The 19,265-nt window shown below is 38.1% G+C and overlaps 2 protein-coding genes across 2 annotated transcripts in view; both read left to right on the top strand.

Annotated features, from left to right (window-relative positions):
- Window positions 1-19,265, top strand: part of LOC111503664 (vasoactive intestinal polypeptide receptor 2) — a 266,571-nt gene that overhangs the window by 128,067 nt on the left and 119,239 nt on the right. The window lies entirely within an intron of this gene.
- LOC111513465 (cilia- and flagella-associated protein 298-A) lies at window positions 3,616-18,719 on the top strand. The gene is made up of 3 exons (XM_023169682.2): window positions 3,616-4,075; window positions 11,657-11,864; window positions 18,291-18,719. The coding sequence occupies exons 1-3, from the start codon at window positions 3,685-3,687 to the stop codon at window positions 18,562-18,564; spliced, it is 873 nt and encodes a 290-aa protein (XP_023025450.1). The 5' UTR covers window positions 3,616-3,684; the 3' UTR covers window positions 18,565-18,719.

Below are 19,265 nucleotides of genomic sequence, written 5' to 3'. Positions count from 1 at the left end.
GATGCCTTGTGGTACCCGACAACATAGTGAGATGCATTGAACAACTGATACCACTGATACCACCATAACATCTGGTCAAGCAAGAGTCCAAACAGGGTGGGTCACTTTCAGAAGGGGTGAATTTCAGGGTGATTCCCTCAGTCCCCTTGTATTCTGCATCTCACTATTGCCATTATCCGTTGCGCTCAGAAACACTCGAGGGTATAACTGTGGCACCCCCGGAAACCGGAGGCACTAGGTCACCCTTCTGTTTTATGTGGATGATCTTAAACTTTATGGCTCTGGAGAGAAGGATCTCCATCAGTCCTTGAGGGTGGTGGAAGAGTACACGCATGCTATCAGTATGAAATTCGGGATAGACAAATGTGCAATGGTTCATCTCAAAAGAGGACGATGCGGAGACTACGGAGAGGATGTGCAGCTCGTAGATGGAAGCATCCTACACCATCTGGATGCCGGAGAGACGTATACTTACTTCGGGGTGGAACAACGCCACTCACAAGAGGTAACTGCAGTGAAGAACTCTCTCCGCGGCAAGTATCAGCACAAACTTCGATAGATCTGGTCATCGGAGCTGTCGGGGAAGAACAAAGTTGCTGCAATAAATATGCTTGCCGTTCCAATCTTACTCTACTCGTTTGGAGTAGTGAAGTGGACTCGGGAGGAGCTGTATCAACTCGACGTAAGGACCCGAAAAATGATGCATCTCTATAGGAGTTTGCATCTCAAATCGTACGTTCCACGGTTGTACTTCCCCCGACAACAGGGAGGTCGTGGACTTCTGAGTCTACATGACAGAATGGTACTGGATACAGCCTGTAAAGTCGTCAGGAGTCCGGATCCCCTTCTCTGCATGGTCTGTGACCATGAGAGAGCAGGAATTGGAGCATTTCTCCTTAGGGCAGTTGCTCGAGCAGCTGATGAACTCAGTATAGTTTTCGACTCTGAACGAGGTGACTACAACTCTCTCACCGAGTTGGAACCCGTTCAGCAAAAAGCTCAGATAAAAGCCGCAGAGATCACCCTACTTCTACGGAGACACAGGGATAAGCCAATGCATGGGGTCTTCTTCAATAATATTGAACACCTTGGCTTATCAAAGCGCCTGACGTTCGCTTTTCTCAGGTCGAGTGGGCTGAAGTCGGAAACTGAGGGGTTCATCATGGCTTGCCGGGATGGTGTCTTCAACACCTTGGTCTACCGCAGTCGCGTGGGTATAGAGATTCCTGACACAAGGTGCAGGGCCTGCCGCGAGGCGCCCGAGACCCTAATGCACTTGCTATCAGCATGTCCAGCATATGCGGTCTCGGCCTATATCCATCGACATAACGCGGCCCTAAGAGTGCTATATTACCATCTACGGCACTCTTACGGTATTGACGAGACACCGGTGTTGCCCTACGCTCTGGGGGATATTGAATCCGTTGTGGGGAACGAGAAGTGCCGAATTTATTGGAACTATTCGTTCCCCACCCTCAGGCTCATACAAGCTAATAAGCCTGATGTAGTCCTTCTCGACCACCAGACCAAAACGATATTTGTCGTGGAGTTTTCAGCTCCTGGCGAGACGAATATCGTCAGAAAAGAGGAGGAAAAACGGATAAAATATCGAGATTTCCTATTCGAACTCCGCAGACTCTATCCAGATCACTCTGTCAAGATGGTCGTTCTGATTGTTGGAGTCCTTGGTGGAATGATGTCTTCTCTACTCTCGAATCTAAAAATCATACCGGCTTGCCGCACTAAGGCAGAAATCTTAGCCGCACAGATGCAGAAGGCTGTCATTCTTGGCTCACTGCGTTTGCTCAGGGCACATGATTCTTGGACTCAATGATCACTTACCCCACGGTGTGGGGAGTGGCCATTGGTTGTTGATTTTCAGAAAAAAACACCACCTTCTCCTCCTGCAATCCACAATGTCGGATATCAAAACTGAAAAAGGAATATTTTCAGTAGAGAATAGTTTTTTTGATAATACTATTCAAAAGATTATCATCATATAAAAATTAATACGGATCAATATAAACAGAGCTTATAATGCTGATGAAATGCCTATAAAGTGACATTTTTTTGTGAGGTTTTCACTGGACAGTGTACAGAATTGCAACACGTGTTTCGTTATACAATAGCCTTCTCGAGCATTTTCATACTGTCTGAATTCTACTCAGATAAATTGGTTAAGGCTTTCGCTGCCGAGATTTTCAGTGTTACTATCTTCATTCGGGTTTGAAAGCCGTCGTACTTTGGAACTGCTTCCTAACGTATCGCCAGCATGAGTGACTGTCTTCTTCAGAGGTTTATTTATCTTGATGAGTCATCGCTGAATCATCAAGATGAATGAACCTCTGAAGAAGCCAGCCACTTGTGCTGGCGAAATGTGCGCTTCTGATAGTATCAATTTGAATCATGAGGCCTTCTTCCTAGGTACTGGCTGATAAATTTAGCTGAGTTTAGGTAAAGACCAATTGAAATTTCGAAACATGAAAGAATATTTTTTCCAACTCATTGAATCGGCTTGTGCAATTTGAATCATATGACTTCTTAATGAGTAATAATTTATCCTGACCTTAGGTAGAACCTAAAATAAATATCATCGTACAAAAATGATACATCAACAGTTCTGTAGATTAGTCTATCTTTCTTCTATATTTCTTGTTTGAAGACCGCTTGAGTTCCACCTTTACTCAAGAAGGGCATGAAAAATCTTCAATATAACCGTAGACCGATTACTTTGCTATCAGTGATGCGCTGATTGCGAGACATCTTAGACGGAAGCTGTAATGAGGCTCTGTTGAGCAGAGAGCTGCCCGTCATCATCAGCAGGGGCTTCTCCCGCACCCTATCGTGGGACTGTGAGGTGGGGTTTTCTCTTGCGGTCATCACAAGGCTCAATATTGCAGTCCACTTCTTGTGTTAGGAATCACACGTTAAAAGGTAAGACCTCGTTAGTCCTTAAATCGCACAAGTTTCTCAACTTCTGAGAGTTGTCGTTCGTATGGGGGCGGCAGCTGATTAACGGAAAAACAGATTTTAAACAGATTTTAAACTTCTTCCGTCCATCCCTCCCGCACCTATCCCTTTCCTTCCCCTAACCACTCCTGTGTGTGGAAGAATTGTATATATTTCATTTTGTGAATAATTTGTACTTATAGAGTTTTACCATTGAAAAGAGAAATGAAAAATAAGGAATTTTGATTTTGGTACGTTCTAGTTATTCAATTGACCATCAGGTGAAACGGTGGTTCGAGCCTCGAGACCAGACGATCGATTTTCACTTACTATCGTCCAACCCGTGTTAGGAATCGTACGTCAGAAGGTAAGACCTCGTTAGTCCTTAGCTCGGCAGTTGGTTAACGAAAAAATAGATGTTTGGAAAATATTTTTCATGGATTATTTCTCTTTAAATGAACAAAATCAGTAGTCATATTTCACCAAAATAGTAAAACTTGGACTTTGGAACCAATTTTCATGAATTTATAATATCATTTTATTTTTCTGGAAACATACTGGTACATCCCTTACTGATCAAAATACTTGCAAACCTATAAATTCAAACTAAGAACCTGGACTAATGTCGTCACTGAGAATATTGACAAAACGGAAAATATTATACGTTACCAAGGAAACGTAGAAGACGCCTATATAAGTTAAATGTAAAAGTGAAACATCAAATCGCTCAGAAATATGGTCATCGTTCACATTAAACACAAAGACGTGAGTCAGTTCTTATTCGAAACCACCCTGAAAACACCAGTTGAAGATTTGGTGAAGACGGTAGTAGCCATTTACAATGGACGGCTGAAAATAGACAGAATTTGCTCGGAAATCGATGAGCTCGCAAACCACGGAACTCTGTTTCCTCCGGAAATCTTGGGGTTGACCGAAGAACAGGTGGAAGAGATGAACCTGACCGATCCATGGGGAGAAAAGTGCCTACCCAGTGGTGGGCACACCTACGAAAAAGATCCCGTTGGGAGGAGAAACGGTAAAAAGCCAACAAAAGCTATGCAAGACGTTCTCAAAAAGGCAGTAACGGACGCTAAGGAAATGATTTCAAAAAATCTGGTTTTGCAAGGTAACCCAACTTAATTATGAAGTTTCATTTTCCTCCCAATTTTGTAGTGATATTAACTAATTTCAGCATACTTTCAATAGAGTTTTTTATCTCTGAAAGACACGCCTCAAAAATTATTTCAATGGAAATTATCGAGAAAAGAAAAGAAAATATAGAATATCGTTAATACGTATATAATTTGCTCACCTAAACTGTTGAAGTAATTCAGTTTCACATGGTGGTAAATTACTTGCGTCAAAATTTCTTAGATTTTGCTGGTGGAATTCTTCATTTTCATTGGCAACATCTACATCATTTATTCCGGAGACATTATATAATTCACAGGTGAATTTTTGTATTACATCAATAAATTTTGTTCCTTATCTTCATCAATAAATAATTCAAGATCACCAAATTTAAGGAACGTTTGCTGATATTCAGGAGATTTTTTGAGTATTTTAAAAGGTCTTTGCTTGCCTTTCTTAAAGAAAGCAGGATTATAGTCACATCCTGTGGTAGCATGAAAGCCTATTAAGCTTCTACATACAGACGACCCCAACTTTCCGTAAATTTTGGATAAATCTATATATCTTTGATTGTTTCCGGCACCTGTAAGTATCCAAACGTGCGAATTATCATCTTTTAAATGATGCATATGACCCAACATTATAACTGATACGTCACTATCAGAACATCTGATGATAATGTTTGCTTGAGTATCGATATTGCATACATTTTTATGCCCGCTTCTTCATGCTCTGGGTACGATAAATTTCCATCAATACTTGATACAACTGTATTATCGTATTACCATCTCGTCTGTAGCCCAATGTGAAATAAAGAAATTTACGAGTGCCTGTTTGAAGTGGGAATTTCTTAATTATTTTCCAAAATCAGCAGGTCGAACTTGATTTGATACAGTTATAGTGAAATCCAGTTGTGTACATTCTTGTCGGATAGATCTCTCATGATCCTTTATGGAAGAAGTGAAATATTGGTCGAAAATAATGTCAATTCTGTTGGCATTCAATTGTGTTACCATTCTTAACATTTTCTTTGAAATGTTTTCAAATGATTCAGGTACATCTTTCATAGAGTGAAGAATAAAAAAACCACCAATTATCAAAATATCAATGTACGGTAGTGGACAATGCTCAATATCTTTCTCTAGAGATTTCATCAGAGCAGATTTTGGATTTTTACAAATTGCACCATCAAAATGGCACATGATAAAGGCACGTGAGTAATTGGATATGATAAAATTTTTGCAATATCAATTTTATAATCAATGGATATACAGAAACAAATAACAGAATAACAGAAATACATAATGTTCAAGGAAACTCTATCACTGATTCTTTTGAAATAGCTACGGAATTCAATAAATATTTTTCCAATGTAGGACCAGAACTTTCTAATAAAATACCGCGGACTTCAAATTGTAAACATTCTTACAAATCACTACCCCATTCAATTTTCTTGGAACCTGCAACAGAAGAAGAAGTTATTAACACCATAAAATCTTTAAAAAACAAAAAATCACCGGGTTACGACGAAATTACCGCAGAATGTTTGAAAGAAATTGCAAATGAGATTGCAACACCACTGTGTTATTTAATAAACAATATTATTTATAAAGGTGTATACCCTTCTTGTTTTAAATTATCAATTGTAGTCCCATTACATAAAAAAGGAAGTAAAACTGAAGTTTCCAATTATAGACCTATCTCCCTGATTTCTAACTTTGCAAAAATATTTGAAAAAATTTTGAAAATTCGTATTACAAAATACTTAAATAAATACAATTTAATATCAGAACATCAATTTGGGTTCAGGGAAGATAGGTCAACACAAGATGCAATCTCTTTTCTGACAAGCAAAATTTATAAATCACTCGATACAAACAAAAAATCGTTATGCATTTTCTTGGATGTTGCAAAGGCATTTGACACAGTGTCTCATAATAGGATTTTGGAAACTTTACAGGATTTAGGTTTCAGGGGCAGTGTTTATAATTTGATGGTAAGCTATTTAGCTGGAAGAAAGCAAAAAGTCAAAATAAATGATAAATTAAGTGAAGAAAATTTAATAATATATGGTGTGCCGCAAGGTACGGTTCTAGGGCCTACTGTGTTCACCATTTATATTAATCATTTACTTACCTTGAATACTGAAGGTTCCATTATTAGTTTTGCAGATGACACGGCTGTTTTTTATCAGAGTGAGTCATGGGCTGACCTACAACAAAAAATTAATCAAGATTTTATTCACATTATAGACTGGTTTGATTATAATTTATTAACTGTTAATTACTCAAAAACGTGCTTTGTTCCATTTAGTTGTTATGAAAATGGTTTACCAGATTTTAATGTTGTACAGTTACATGTCAACAATAAAATAATAGAAATAAATAGAGTTAGATATATAAAATATTCAGGTATAACAATTGACGATACTATGAAATGGAATATACATATACAAAATGTAATTAAAACATTAAGGCCTATGCTATATAAAATGAAATTTCTGAACCGATAATTAGACTTACCTGTGATAAAGATTGTATATTACTCTCTGGTTGAATCCAGGCTAAATTACGGAATATTGGGATGGGGTGGAGCCGCAAACTGTCATTTGTCCAAACTTGAGACTCTACAAAAAAGATTCCTAAAAATAATATTTAAAAGAGACATGTTGTATCCTACAAACCTTCTTTATCAAGAGGCTAAAATATTTGATATTAGTCAGTTGTACTACATACAGTTAGTGTATTTTCAATATAAACATAAACGTCACGATTATATAGACCACGTACATAACGTACACGTACATAACACTAGAAATAAAGTAAAAAAATTGATCAAAACAGAACTGACAATCAAAACAATTGGTCATCGAAGTCATTTGCATTCAGCTAGTCGAGCCTATAATATACTTTCGGAGTCCATTCGACAGGCAGAACATTTTAAAAAATTTAAAAAATTAATTAAAAAATTCGTTTTGGACGAACGACATCAAATTAATTTGTTACTAAGAGCCTGACGTCCTAGTAACATAGTATGTTGTTCTTTTTTTTTTGTATTGGCAAATCCTGTTGTTTGCAATGGTTTGTAGTTCTTTTTGTTTATTATTATTTTTATTAACTACTACATACAAAAGTTTTATTTACTGTCTAGATTATTTCTTCTGTATTTCTTTTTTGTTTGTTGCTATAGTTTATTTCATAAAATACGTATATTTTTTTAATCGAAAATTTTGGCAGTTTCATCGCATACAAGCTCTGCTTTCGCGATGTTCTGTGTTGGTGTTTATTTGTATTATTATTTGTTTATTATTAAAATTATTATTAAAATTATAATGTAGTGCTCTCACTCGCATTCATGCGTATTTATAATGCCGTCACACCCACACTCACAGGTAAAGTTTCATGGCGTCTGGGGAGGATGATTGGTCCTTTGGATTGGTCTGGCTGCATACAAAGTGTCTTGAAATAGTACTCAAGATTATTTATATATAAAATTCAGGTTTGCTACTATAACGTAGTTTACCCAATTTTTTCATAACCTTCAAGACGTCTGGCTGAAGTAATGGCCCACGGAAAGTGTCTGTCAGTAATGAATTTAAATTTCAAATAATGTCCTTAAGAAAATATTCAAATATTAGCGTTTCTACTTTAACGTAGGTAAGTACGGTGTTTATCTACCTGTACTTCGCATTACCTGAGAAGTGGCCCCGCTTTCAAGCTAATGGGTACGCATATCCCTTAACAAGACATTGTACTAATAATCCTGAAAATTTCAGCTTTGCTATAATGACGAAGGTCCGGGGGCTTTGGGATCTATAACGACTTTATAACGACTGACGTTTATTTACTTATTAGTTTATTTACTCTTCGTGAGCAGGAAAATAGCAGAATCAATACTCCTGACCGATCTGGATTGAATAATTACATGCAGTCTCTCTCGTCTTGTGTTTGTAGACTTTTTGGTGGAAAAATCCTCACTGGTTTACCAGTCCGTGCATAGTTTATTGTTGAATAATCTGAAAATAGAACTCTTAACGGGTGATGATCAACGGTATTGCCAAATATGCGCCAATATAACTGACTATTATAAGACAACAAGTATATAACTAAGGCACCAGTCAATCTAATAAAGACACTGATGATCTTCAAGCATGACTCAACCTATGACGGAAGCACCAAACTCTTACGAAGGTTCGAAAAAGTTGAACACTTCATTTTAGCGGACCATTTCATGCAGTCATTGTTCACTGTGGTTCTGGCGTTGAAACGGGTCTTTATTACGCCTTGGTCAAAGACGAAATGTACTGATTTAAGTTTAACGATAGTCGTATCACTGAATATTATGGCGATATCTTGAATTCATTTGGGCCTCTGTAGATATCCTACATTTTATTCTATGAAAGAGAGGACATTGGCAGATCAAGATCTTCCGATGATGTAGGTTTTGCCGGGTTCTCCTGCAGCAATTATATTGCAATAATTATACAATCTAATATGTAAAAATGGGTGTTTGTTGGTTGGTTGGTTGGTAAGTGATAAACTTCTATATTGCTCAACCGATCGTGATGAAACTTGACACGTATGGGTAATTTTTCATAGAGAAGGTTTCAAGGCTATCAATTTTTCTGTAACTCACCGCTAGATGGCGCTTTGGAACAATTTTTTGAAAGCACTGTTCTACAACGCTGCGCACGCCTAAGTTCGTTGATTCTGATTCTGTCAAAACATTGGAACAGCAGCGATACAGCAATATGATACTAATTAGTACCACAACTACCAAATTCTACGCGGGCGAAGCCGCGGGCAACAACTAGTAATTCATAATCTTCATTTTTATTTATGCATAATTATTATAATTGAAATTAAATTGTAAATAGGAATAAGGTTGGATGGGAGAGCGATTTCTGTGCATGTGTGAACATTGGCGAAAAATGAATTCTGCCATTTGATAAGAGCTATGTATGTACTGATTACTCATGTATGAACTTATCAATAAAACCAATTGATATTATTATCATTATTTTTAATTTTACTGTAGTCTGCGTTGGTCAGACCCTATCCCCCGAAGCTCCGATACATTCGGGAGGGCGCGCCAGCATTATCAACCAATGACCACTCCCCACACAGTGGGGTAAGTGATCATTGGTTCCAAGAATCATGTGCCCTGAGCAAGTGCAGTGAGCCAAGAATGACAGCCTTCTGCATCTGTGCGTCTAAGATTTCTGCCTTAGCGCGGCAAACCGGTATGATTTTGAGATTCGAAAGTAGGGAGGACATCATTCCACCTAGGACTTCAATAATCAGAACAAACATCTTGACAGAGTGATCTGGATAGAGTCTGCGGAGTTCGAAGAGAAAATCTTGATATTTTATCGGTTTTTCCTCCTCACTTCTGAGGATATTCGTCTCGCCAGGAGCTGAAAACTCCACGACAAATATCGTTTTGGTCTGGTGGTCGAGAAGGACTACATCAGGCTTTTTAGCTTGTATGAGCCTGGGGGTGAGGAACGAATGGTTCCAATAAATTCGGCACTTCTCGTTCCCCACAACGGATTCAATATCCCTCGGAGCGTAGAGCAACACCGGTGTCTCGTCAATACCGTGAGAGTGCCGTAGATGGTAATGTAGCACTCTTAGCGCCGCGTTATGTCGATGGATAGGCTGAGATCGCATATGCTGAACATGCTGATAGCAAGTGCATTAGGGTCTCGGACGCCTCGTGGCAGGCCCTGCACCTTGTGTCAGGAACCTCTATACCCATCACGCGACTACGGTAGACTAAGATATTGGAGACACCATCCTGGCAAGCCATGATAAACCCCTCAGTTTCCGACTTCAGCCCACTCGACCTGAGAAAAGCAAACGTCAGGCGCTTTGATAAGCCAAGGTCTCCAATGTTATTGAAGAAGATCCCATGCATTGGCTTATCCTTGTGTTTCCGCAGAAGTGAGGTGATCTCTGCGGCTTTTATCCGAGCTTTTTGCTGAACGGGTTCCAACTCGGTGACAGATTTGTAGTCCCCTCGTTCAGAGTCGAAAACTATACCGAGTTCATCAGCTGCCCTAAGGAGGAATGCTTCAATTCCTGCTCTCTCATGGTCACGGACCATGCAGAGGAGGGGATCCGAACTCCTGACGACTTTACAGGCTGTATCCAGTACCATTCTGTCATGTAGACACTCTAAACTCAAAAGTCCACGGCCTCCCTGTTGTCGGGGGAAGTACAACCGTGGAACGGACGATTTGGAATGCAAACTCCTATAGAGATGCATTATTTTTCGGGTCTTTACGTCGAGTTGATACAGCTCCTCCCGAGTCCACTTCACTACTCCAAACGAGTAGAGTAAGATTGGAACGGCAAGCATATTTGTTGCAGCAACTTTGTTCTTCCCCGACAGTTCCAATGACCAGATCTGTCGAAGTTTGTGCTGATACTTACCGCGGAGAGAGTTTTTCACTGCAGTTACCTCTTGTGAGTGGCGTTGTTCCACCACGAGGTAAGTATACGTCTCTCCGGCATCCAGATGGTGTAGGATGCTTCCATCTACGAGCTGCACATCCTCTCCGTAGTCCCCGCATCGTCCTCTTTTGAGATGAACCATTGCACATTTCGAATTTCATACCGATAGCATGCGTGTACTCTTCCACCGCCCTCAAGGACTGACGGAGATCCTTCTCTCCAGAGGCATAATGTTTAAGATCATCCATATAAAACAGATGGGTGACATTGTGCCTCCGGTTTCCGGGGGTGCCACAGTTTTACCCTCGAGTATTTCTGAGCGCAACGGATAATGGCAATAGTGAGATGCAGAATAAAAGGTGACTGAGGGAATCACCCTGAAATACACCCCTTTTGAAAGTGACTCACCCTGCTTGGACTCTTGCTTGATCAGATGTTATTGTGAAGCGAGTTCTCCAAAGTGGTATCAGTTGTTCGATGCATCTCACTATGTTGTCAGGTACCGCAAGGCATCTGAGCAAAGGTAAGATGAGCTCATGCGAAATTGTATCAAATGCCTTACGGTAATCGATCCAGGCCATAGAGAGGTTACGCTTATATTGTATCAAGTCCTGCGTTACTATTACTATTATCATTACTTTTATCAATATTATTAATGCGCCACTGGAATCAATCAAGTCGCCCTAGAGCGCCAATTAATTTTTCTTGTTTCATAATTTCATAGTTTGTATTACTCAAAAGTTCCTTGATATGAATAAAAAACTTATTTTTTGACAACTGTTGAACTAAATTGTCAGTCATGACTACCACACAAGTACTAATTTAGATAAATTACTTTCTTTATAACAATATTTATCGAAGGAATATTGAGTTGTTTCAAAAGTTTTGTTTGTATATCGGTGAAAACTCATTCAATTCAATCGAAATGAGCGCCACTTGAATCTGTTACCCCATACTCACCAATAGACGCTCAGTAGAACCTCATCTGAAAACAAAAAAGAACGTTGAAACGAATTATTGAAACAGTATTTGCATATTTTATCGTTGAGAACATTCGAATTCTCATTGACAACTTTTATATGATTCTAAAAAAATCAGTGCAATAAAATATTTTTCAGAAAAGTGCCTGACAACAAAAATAGTTCAAGAAGCCATTAACTTGTTGAAAGGTGCTGTTACAATTGTTTACCCTATGAAGTTACCTCCACATGATACCATAAGAATGGAATTCGAAAATATCGAAGATCTTACAGGAACGCAAGCATCTTTACAAGTTATAGACCCCACGACCGCTCAGATTTGGTTCTGTGGAAAGGAAATGTATAGGTGAATAGCATATTTATTTTTCAAAACAGTAGGCATGGTGAGATAAATACAAGGTCTGTTCAAAAAATAACGTAAATATTCAAATTTTTAGGGCTACGTATATTCGATTAGTGATATTTTCATTTTTTTCAATATCGTACACTCGTTTCAAAAATATGTTCACAGTTTCAGATGTTTAACATCTTGAGTTTGTTGTTGAAAGGCATAAAAGTTGGATGTGTTTTGCGTGTTCGACGATTTTCTGCTATCGAAAAAAAATGGATCAAAAAATTTGCATCAAATTTTGTGTAAAAACTGGAATGAATCACTCAAAAATACTCAAAATGTTGACAGTGGCATACGATGATTGTTGGGTTAGGTTAAGTTAGGTCCAAAGTGAGTGGGTCTATTCGATCCTTCACCGCAACCCGCAAGGGTTTGTTTTGGCTGACACCTATTCACCCTCGACCAAATAAACCTACCTTCTTAACGAAGCCGAATAGTTTGTATGGTGAGTGGTCTTTCAGGTTAGATGGTAAGAGTACGGCTCTGCAGAACTCTAAAAACCCAATTTGGTCCCCAGCGGGGCAGGCACAAAGTATGTGCTCTGCTGTTTCATCATTTTCCAAACAGAGGCGAGACACACTGTCTTCCGACAGTCCGAGTATCTGCATATGATGATTCAAATGAAAGCGACCTGTAAGAAGGTCTGTTACACTTCATTCCTACTGTAGTTCAACAACTGTTTGGTATCAAGCTTCGAAGGGTGAATAAACGCCTTGGAGTTAGCCAATCCTGGATGATTCTGCCAGAAGTCCATAAATCTTCTTGACATCCAGGTGTTCAATCTTTGTTTGGCAAAGCCTAAAGCGATGCCAATGACAGGTTCTAGTCCTATAAAGCTGCTTGCAGCACATTCCTTTGCAAGGGAATCAGCAGCCTCATTACCTTTCAGGCCAGTAGGCCAGGAATCCAGACCAGAGACAATCTGTCAAGTGTTTTGCTACCAATTTGGACGTTGTTCGGTAGGAGCCAAGAGCTTCCAACGCCGCTTGCCTGTCCGAAAATATATCAATTGATTCTTCCAATCTCTCCACACACAATTCAATACCGTAAGTTTTCGCCTAAGTTACTCAGCAGGTTGATATATCTGTCCTGGGTCTGCAATTGAAAACACCTGCACCAGAACCGAAAGGTGTTTTTGATCTATGTGAACCAACAACTATCTGCTCTTAATATTTCCTTCTCCAGGAGTAACCAGTCCTCTATTCTCGGGAACAGTTCGTAGTTCGGGGCAGTTCGTAGTCATTTCCAGAATGCTGTGACTACCAGTGTCAACCAACAGTCTGTTGCACTCTGCATCAAATTGATTTGTGCAATTGGCAATGTGCACAAATCTATATGCAGTCCATCTAGCCACTCTCTCTCTCTCCAGGAAAATATGAAGAGGAGGTAGATCTAGAAGGATCTCCATGACCGCTGACGATTTGGTACTGATAGCACCACTGATGGCCAGACAGGCTTGTCTCTGTAAGCCAGAAAGCTTCGCCTGAGTCGTTTTCGGTAAAACGTTCGGCCACCAGGCAATTGCACCATAAGTGATCATTGATCTGACAATCATCACTTGAATCCAATGGATTTGTATGGGACCTTCGACATATCCATAGGGATACTCTGGCTTTGTGTAAAACTTTTTCCAAGTGAGTGTTCCAGGTGGGTTCTTCATCAAGGACTATGCCAAGATATTTCACCTCCATTCCAAATGGAATGACCTTACCATTGAGGAAAAGTGCCGTTAGATCGTCCAATTTTCTCCTCCTGGCGAATGGGATTATCACAGTTTTGCTGGTGTTGACAGACATCTGCTCCCTCAGGCACCAACTGTGAACAACGTTCAACGTGCTTTGGAGGATATTACAAGCTAGCTTTCCGACGTGGACATTGCCAAGATGACAGCCTCTGGTGACCATGAACCTAATGGCCTCGCCTTGACGAGTCGTAGTTGTAGTTCAGTTCACCAGTATGACAGAGATCCAGCCAGTTATGGTCGATTCTATAACTTTCCTAGCCAGAGATAATCCTATAAATTCAGGTAGTGCTCCTTCCATATCAAGAAATACACCAACCGGAATCTCCTTGTTGTCAAGGGAATAGGAGAATTTCTCTACAAGGTTGTTCAATGCTACATCTGTCGGTTTTCTGGTTTGATAAGCATACTGGTGGTTATTGAGGGGGGATACATATAATGCCATGAGGTAAGGCTGATTGGTCGTACCGATTAAGGGGTAAGATGATTGTACTCTAAGTCAGAAAAATGTGTACAAGTGGAACAATCTTTTCACAGAAGCTCGCGGAGGTGTGAATGACGCCCCAGAACATCAACAACCGATGGAAATTTTGAGAAAGTGAAGAAATTTGTTATGGAGAATCGTGGAATCACTATCAGAGAAGTTGCTGAGGATGCTGGCATATTGGTTGGCACATGTCATGCATTTTTTTCGATAATATTATGAATATCTGTTCGACATGATCAGATATAGAGTTTAAATTGGAAAGGAAATATTTTTAGGAGAGAATAGATGTTAGAAAAACATTTTAGGTCTTTCTACTTTTCAATACTTGTACAAACAAACTCTTGGTGAACTACGAAGTTTCTTCTCATCGGCACCATTATACAAGACGAAACACTTATTTCTTTCACAAAATTACCACTTTATATCATTGGAGTACACGATATTGCTCTTGCTATGATGACAGGTCGTGAGAACATTCAAAATTCTATTGAAGGAAAAAAGGTTTTGTATTGGAGTTATCCAAAATGATAATGACATGAAGACAAGAATCTTTTCCCTGAACTTCGAAGTTCACCAAGAGCTTGCTTGTTTTCCATTCAACTAAAATATTTTTAACTTCAGAACTCTGTTATTCAACCTAAATTTAAAAATTCAAATTGCTGGGATATTCAAGAATTATAAGAAAAAATCAAACAGAAATAGAATAAAATTTATTCTGTTTAAAAATCTGTTTAAAATCTGTTTTTCCGTTAATCAGCTGCCGCCCCCATACGAACGACAACTCTCAGAAGTTGAGAAACTTGTGCGAGCTAAGGACTAACGAGGTCTTACCTTTTAACGTGTGATTCCTAACACAGTCGAAGTGAAGTGAAAAACCTTTTATCAAGAGGACATATCAATAAAAAACTTATTGGAAAATGTTGAATACTCTATAATGCATATTGCATAAGGGAAAAAAGAACATTTACACTACCCAATCAACTAATATCGGTAGAAACTTCTCAAATGTAGAAAATATTCAATTGTCACCGATAGCTGACTGTGCTGTCATCTTCATCGGCAGTTTGAGTAGAGCCTTGAAGATAAAAGCGCTCGCATATAATAAATAGAAGTTATAAAGCTTCAAATTCTTTTTGTGATATATGTTAATATTAAAATATATATATATATATATATATATATATATATATATATATATATATATTACGCATTAAAATACGTAAGTACACTCAAAATTTTTTTCAAAATCGCCGGGTTCCCTCAAAACGTCGGTTGAAAACTTGAAGTACTCCTTCATTAATGACACAATTAGGAATGCGAGCAAGATCGCTCAACCATATACAGGGTGTTCCTTAAACACATGCTAATATTTAAGGAGGTAATTCTTAGACCCATTTTAAGAAAAAACTTCCTATGGACGTATGTCCTAAACGCCTTAACTTTTGAGATACAGGGTGGCAAAGTTTTCAAAAATAATCAGTTTTTTAACAGTAACTGAGATAATTTTGTAGACATATTTGGCATATTTGGTACATATGTTCCATGCCTCAAGGCGCATTTTCTGATGTACACAAATTTGTATTTTTTCAAACAGTGGCATCCCTACGGGTTTCGCATTGAATATTTTTGGGGAAAAAGTACTACGCCAATGTTTTCTTTTCAAAATAAAATCATTTTCAAAATCCTCATTTATTTTTGAGAAAATTTGATCTCTTGGTATTTCTTTGTCCGACGCATGATTTTCACTCAAAAAAATAAAAATCGACAGAAAGCAAATTACGAAATTAGATCAATTTTAAAATGAATGAGAATCTGAAAATTGCTTCATAACGCATTACCAATTCCCTAATAATATTTGAAAACATAATCTGCAAAAAAATTAATTTTTCACAAAAACGAGTTTTATTTTATTTTGTGACAGTAAGTCTAAACGAATAGCACAAATTTGTTGATTAGTAATAATACCAAAACTGATTATAAAAATTGTTGGAAGTGGCCACCTGCACTTAGTATGCATGCTTCCGCCCTTCTACGCATGGAATTACGCACCCTTTCAAATATTCCCGGCGTATTTCGTATAGTTTCACACGAGGCAACAATTCGCTCTCTTAATTCTTCTAAAGTATTAACGGGAGTTTTATACACAAGAGTTTTAAGGTGACCCCATAAAAAAAATCTAAACTGTTGAGATCGGGGGATCTTGCTGGCCATTGCTGAGGTCCTCCGCGACCTATCCAACGATTAGGATAAACTGTATTTAAATGGTTTCGAACAATTACACTGAAATGAGCAGGGGCGCCATTGTGCATGTACCATATTCGATTCCTTAACGCAAGTGGCACATCTTCCAATAACCCAGGTAAGTCTTCTTCGAGAAAGTGTAAATAAGAACGACCATCAAGGCGTCCTGGTAGAAAAAATGGGCCTATTAGATGATCACCTATATTTCCTGCGCATACATTAACCGAAAATTGGTGTTGGAAATGGGTTTCGGTTATTGCATGGGGATTTTCTTCAGCCCACACATGAGTGTTATGGAAATTTTGAATGGCATTCCGAGAAAAATTTGCTTCGTCTGTGAACAAAATTTGTGTCTCAAACTGCGGATTTAGTGCAATACTTTGTAGATACCACTGACTGAAGTTCACACGCCGTGGAAAATCTCTGAGGAGTAATGCCTGCACTCTTGAAATATGGTATGGGTATAACAAAAAATCAACCAAAATACGCCAAACAATTTGATGACAAATATCCAGAGTTCTAGCGATCTTCCTCGTACTCGTCTCAGGATGTTCCTCAATTTCTTGCAGCACCGCTTCCTCAATTTCAGGAGTTCTTACTATACGAGGTCTACCTTCCGGAGTCCCTTTCTTGAAACTACCAGTTTCCCCAAGTCGACGATGAATATTTGAAAAGGTTCGGCTATCTGGTAAGGCACGATTAGGATATCTTTCCTGATAAATGCGCCTGGCTTCTGTTGCATTACCATCGGCAAGGCCATATACGTAATGCATTTGCGCCATTTCCGCATTCGTATAATTTTCCATATTTACTGATATTCAGAAAAACAGCGGACTACCAAAATAACTTCAATAACACTTCAAAATCAATCACAACGCGCTGTGACAGTTTTTAACACCAACACCTTACTTTAAACCAACATCAATATTAGCTACTGACGTTTGTACATACAGAGAATTCGTTTTTTATTGCTATGGTGGGTACGCTGTTTTTTCTGCTTTTAATCTTTAAAAGAAATCACATATCGACAAACTCCATATTTCCAAGACGTGTAGTAAATAAATTCTGCTACACGTCATTTATTCCAGGATAACTAAATTTATGTTTTCAAAAATAATTAAGCGGTGCTGCGTTATGACGTAATTTTAATTGAGAACAGTGCATCTGACAACAAACAAATCTGATCTCTTAGTTTGCTTTCAGTCGATGCACGATACCGCATCAGATTTTTAAGGAATGTATCCTTAAGTAAAGCGATTTTTAATTTTTTGTGCGAAAACCATGCGTCGGACAAAGAAAACCCAACAAATCAAATGTGCTCAAAAATGTATGGAAATTTTAAAAATAATTTTTAATTCAAGATAAAGCAGGGGCGTAGTATTTATTTCGCCAAAAATATACATTTCAAAACTCGTACGTACGCCACTGGAAGAGAAAATTAAGAAAATTGTACATCAAAAAATGCGCCTTGAGGCATGGAACATATGTACCAAATATGCCAAAGATGTCTACAAAATTATCTCAATTATTATTAAAAAACTGATTATTTTTGAAAACTTTGCCACCCTGTATCTCAAAAGTTAAGGCGTTTAGTACATACGTCCATAGGACGTTTTTTCCTTAAAATGGGTCTAAGAATTACCTCCTTAAATATTAGCATGTGTTTAAGGATCACCCTGTATATTCGTAGAATAGATCATTTCTCCTTCGGAATTATTCCAGAATTGCCTATATTGATGTAACAAATACCATGAATAATTTTTTTATTGATTTTTTTTGAATAATTTGAATTATTCCTTGATTTATAGTGTTGAGCAATGAATCGATGACAATATTTCAAATGATTTACAATATTAGTAATTTGGTAATCATAGCTCAATGCCTCTATAATTCCATTAATTTTTCGCTACAGGGATGGAAAAACCGTGGGCGACTACGTCGGTAAAATAGAAAACTGCAAGGTTATAATGAAGATCTCAAAAAGAGGAGAAGGAGCTCCTGGAAGGGAACCAATCATGACTGAAGAGCAAAGGAAAGAATTGATGTTGCATGCTTACAGAAAGCAAGAAGAATTCAAAAAATTGGAGAACGACGACGATGACAGTTATTTGAATTCTGATTGGGCAGATAGCGGAAATCTGAAGAAAACTTTCCATGGCCTCCACAATATCTCATGGAAACCATGAGGGTTTGGGATTAAAACAAAAACATTATTTTGTTGATAATCATCGTGAAAATTATTGGAATCAGTATATCAATTATGTAGTAGATTAAAGTATTTTGCTTTGGTGTTAAATCAGAATCATCTGAAAAATACTGTGGTGAAAGTTTTCTTGATTTAGAGACTGAATTTGAACTGTTATTTTAGTGATGATTATTTTAGAAATCCTGTTTGAAAAGTATATTTTTGTTCATGTGTCCTGGAGACAATGAAAATCTGTTCAAACTGCTTTGAAAACACCAACATAAACTGTCGAAAGTTATTATTACTGTATAAGGAATGGAAATTGATGGTGATTTGAAGATTACACTTACGTAAAGGGAGAAAAGGCCAGAAATTTGTCCCCAGATCTTCTACCACAGACATTTCAATATAATGAATAAAAATACGGGAAACTTCCAGAAGGAGAAAGGAAAAATTGATACAATAAGAACTCTTCATGAAAATATTTAGATCATACAAAGAAGGTTCAGATACGAACTGGATGAAAAGACACTTTCGAAATAACTACTTCATGTGAACATTGAATCACACATCTATGTTCATACTTTCGTATGAACATTGATGTGCACAGTTTCTGAAATTTCCTAATCTTTCCAATGGTTGCTTCGATTGGAAATAAAACAGAGTACAGGGTCTTACTCTTGAGTTTAATGCACTGTACAC

Source organism: Leptinotarsa decemlineata, unplaced genomic scaffold, assembly GCF_025532065.1.
Source record: "Leptinotarsa decemlineata unplaced genomic scaffold, Ldec_3_MD MMD2_tig00004307_RagTag_RagTag, whole genome shotgun sequence".
Lineage (NCBI taxonomy): Eukaryota > Metazoa > Arthropoda > Insecta > Coleoptera > Chrysomelidae > Leptinotarsa > Leptinotarsa decemlineata.
This window is presented reverse-complemented; position numbering and strand designations above follow the sequence as displayed.

Coding starts and splice junctions, on each gene's coding strand:
- LOC111513465 (XM_023169682.2), top strand. CDS start 3,685: ATGGTCATCGTTCACATTAAACACAAAGACGTGAGTCAGTTCTTATTC. Junction 4,076..11,656: donor AAAAAATCTGGTTTTGCAAG/GTAACCCAACTT, acceptor AATATTTTTCAG/AAAAGTGCCTGACAACAAAA. Junction 11,865..18,290: donor TGTGGAAAGGAAATGTATAG/GTGAATAGCATA, acceptor TTTTCGCTACAG/GGATGGAAAAACCGTGGGCG.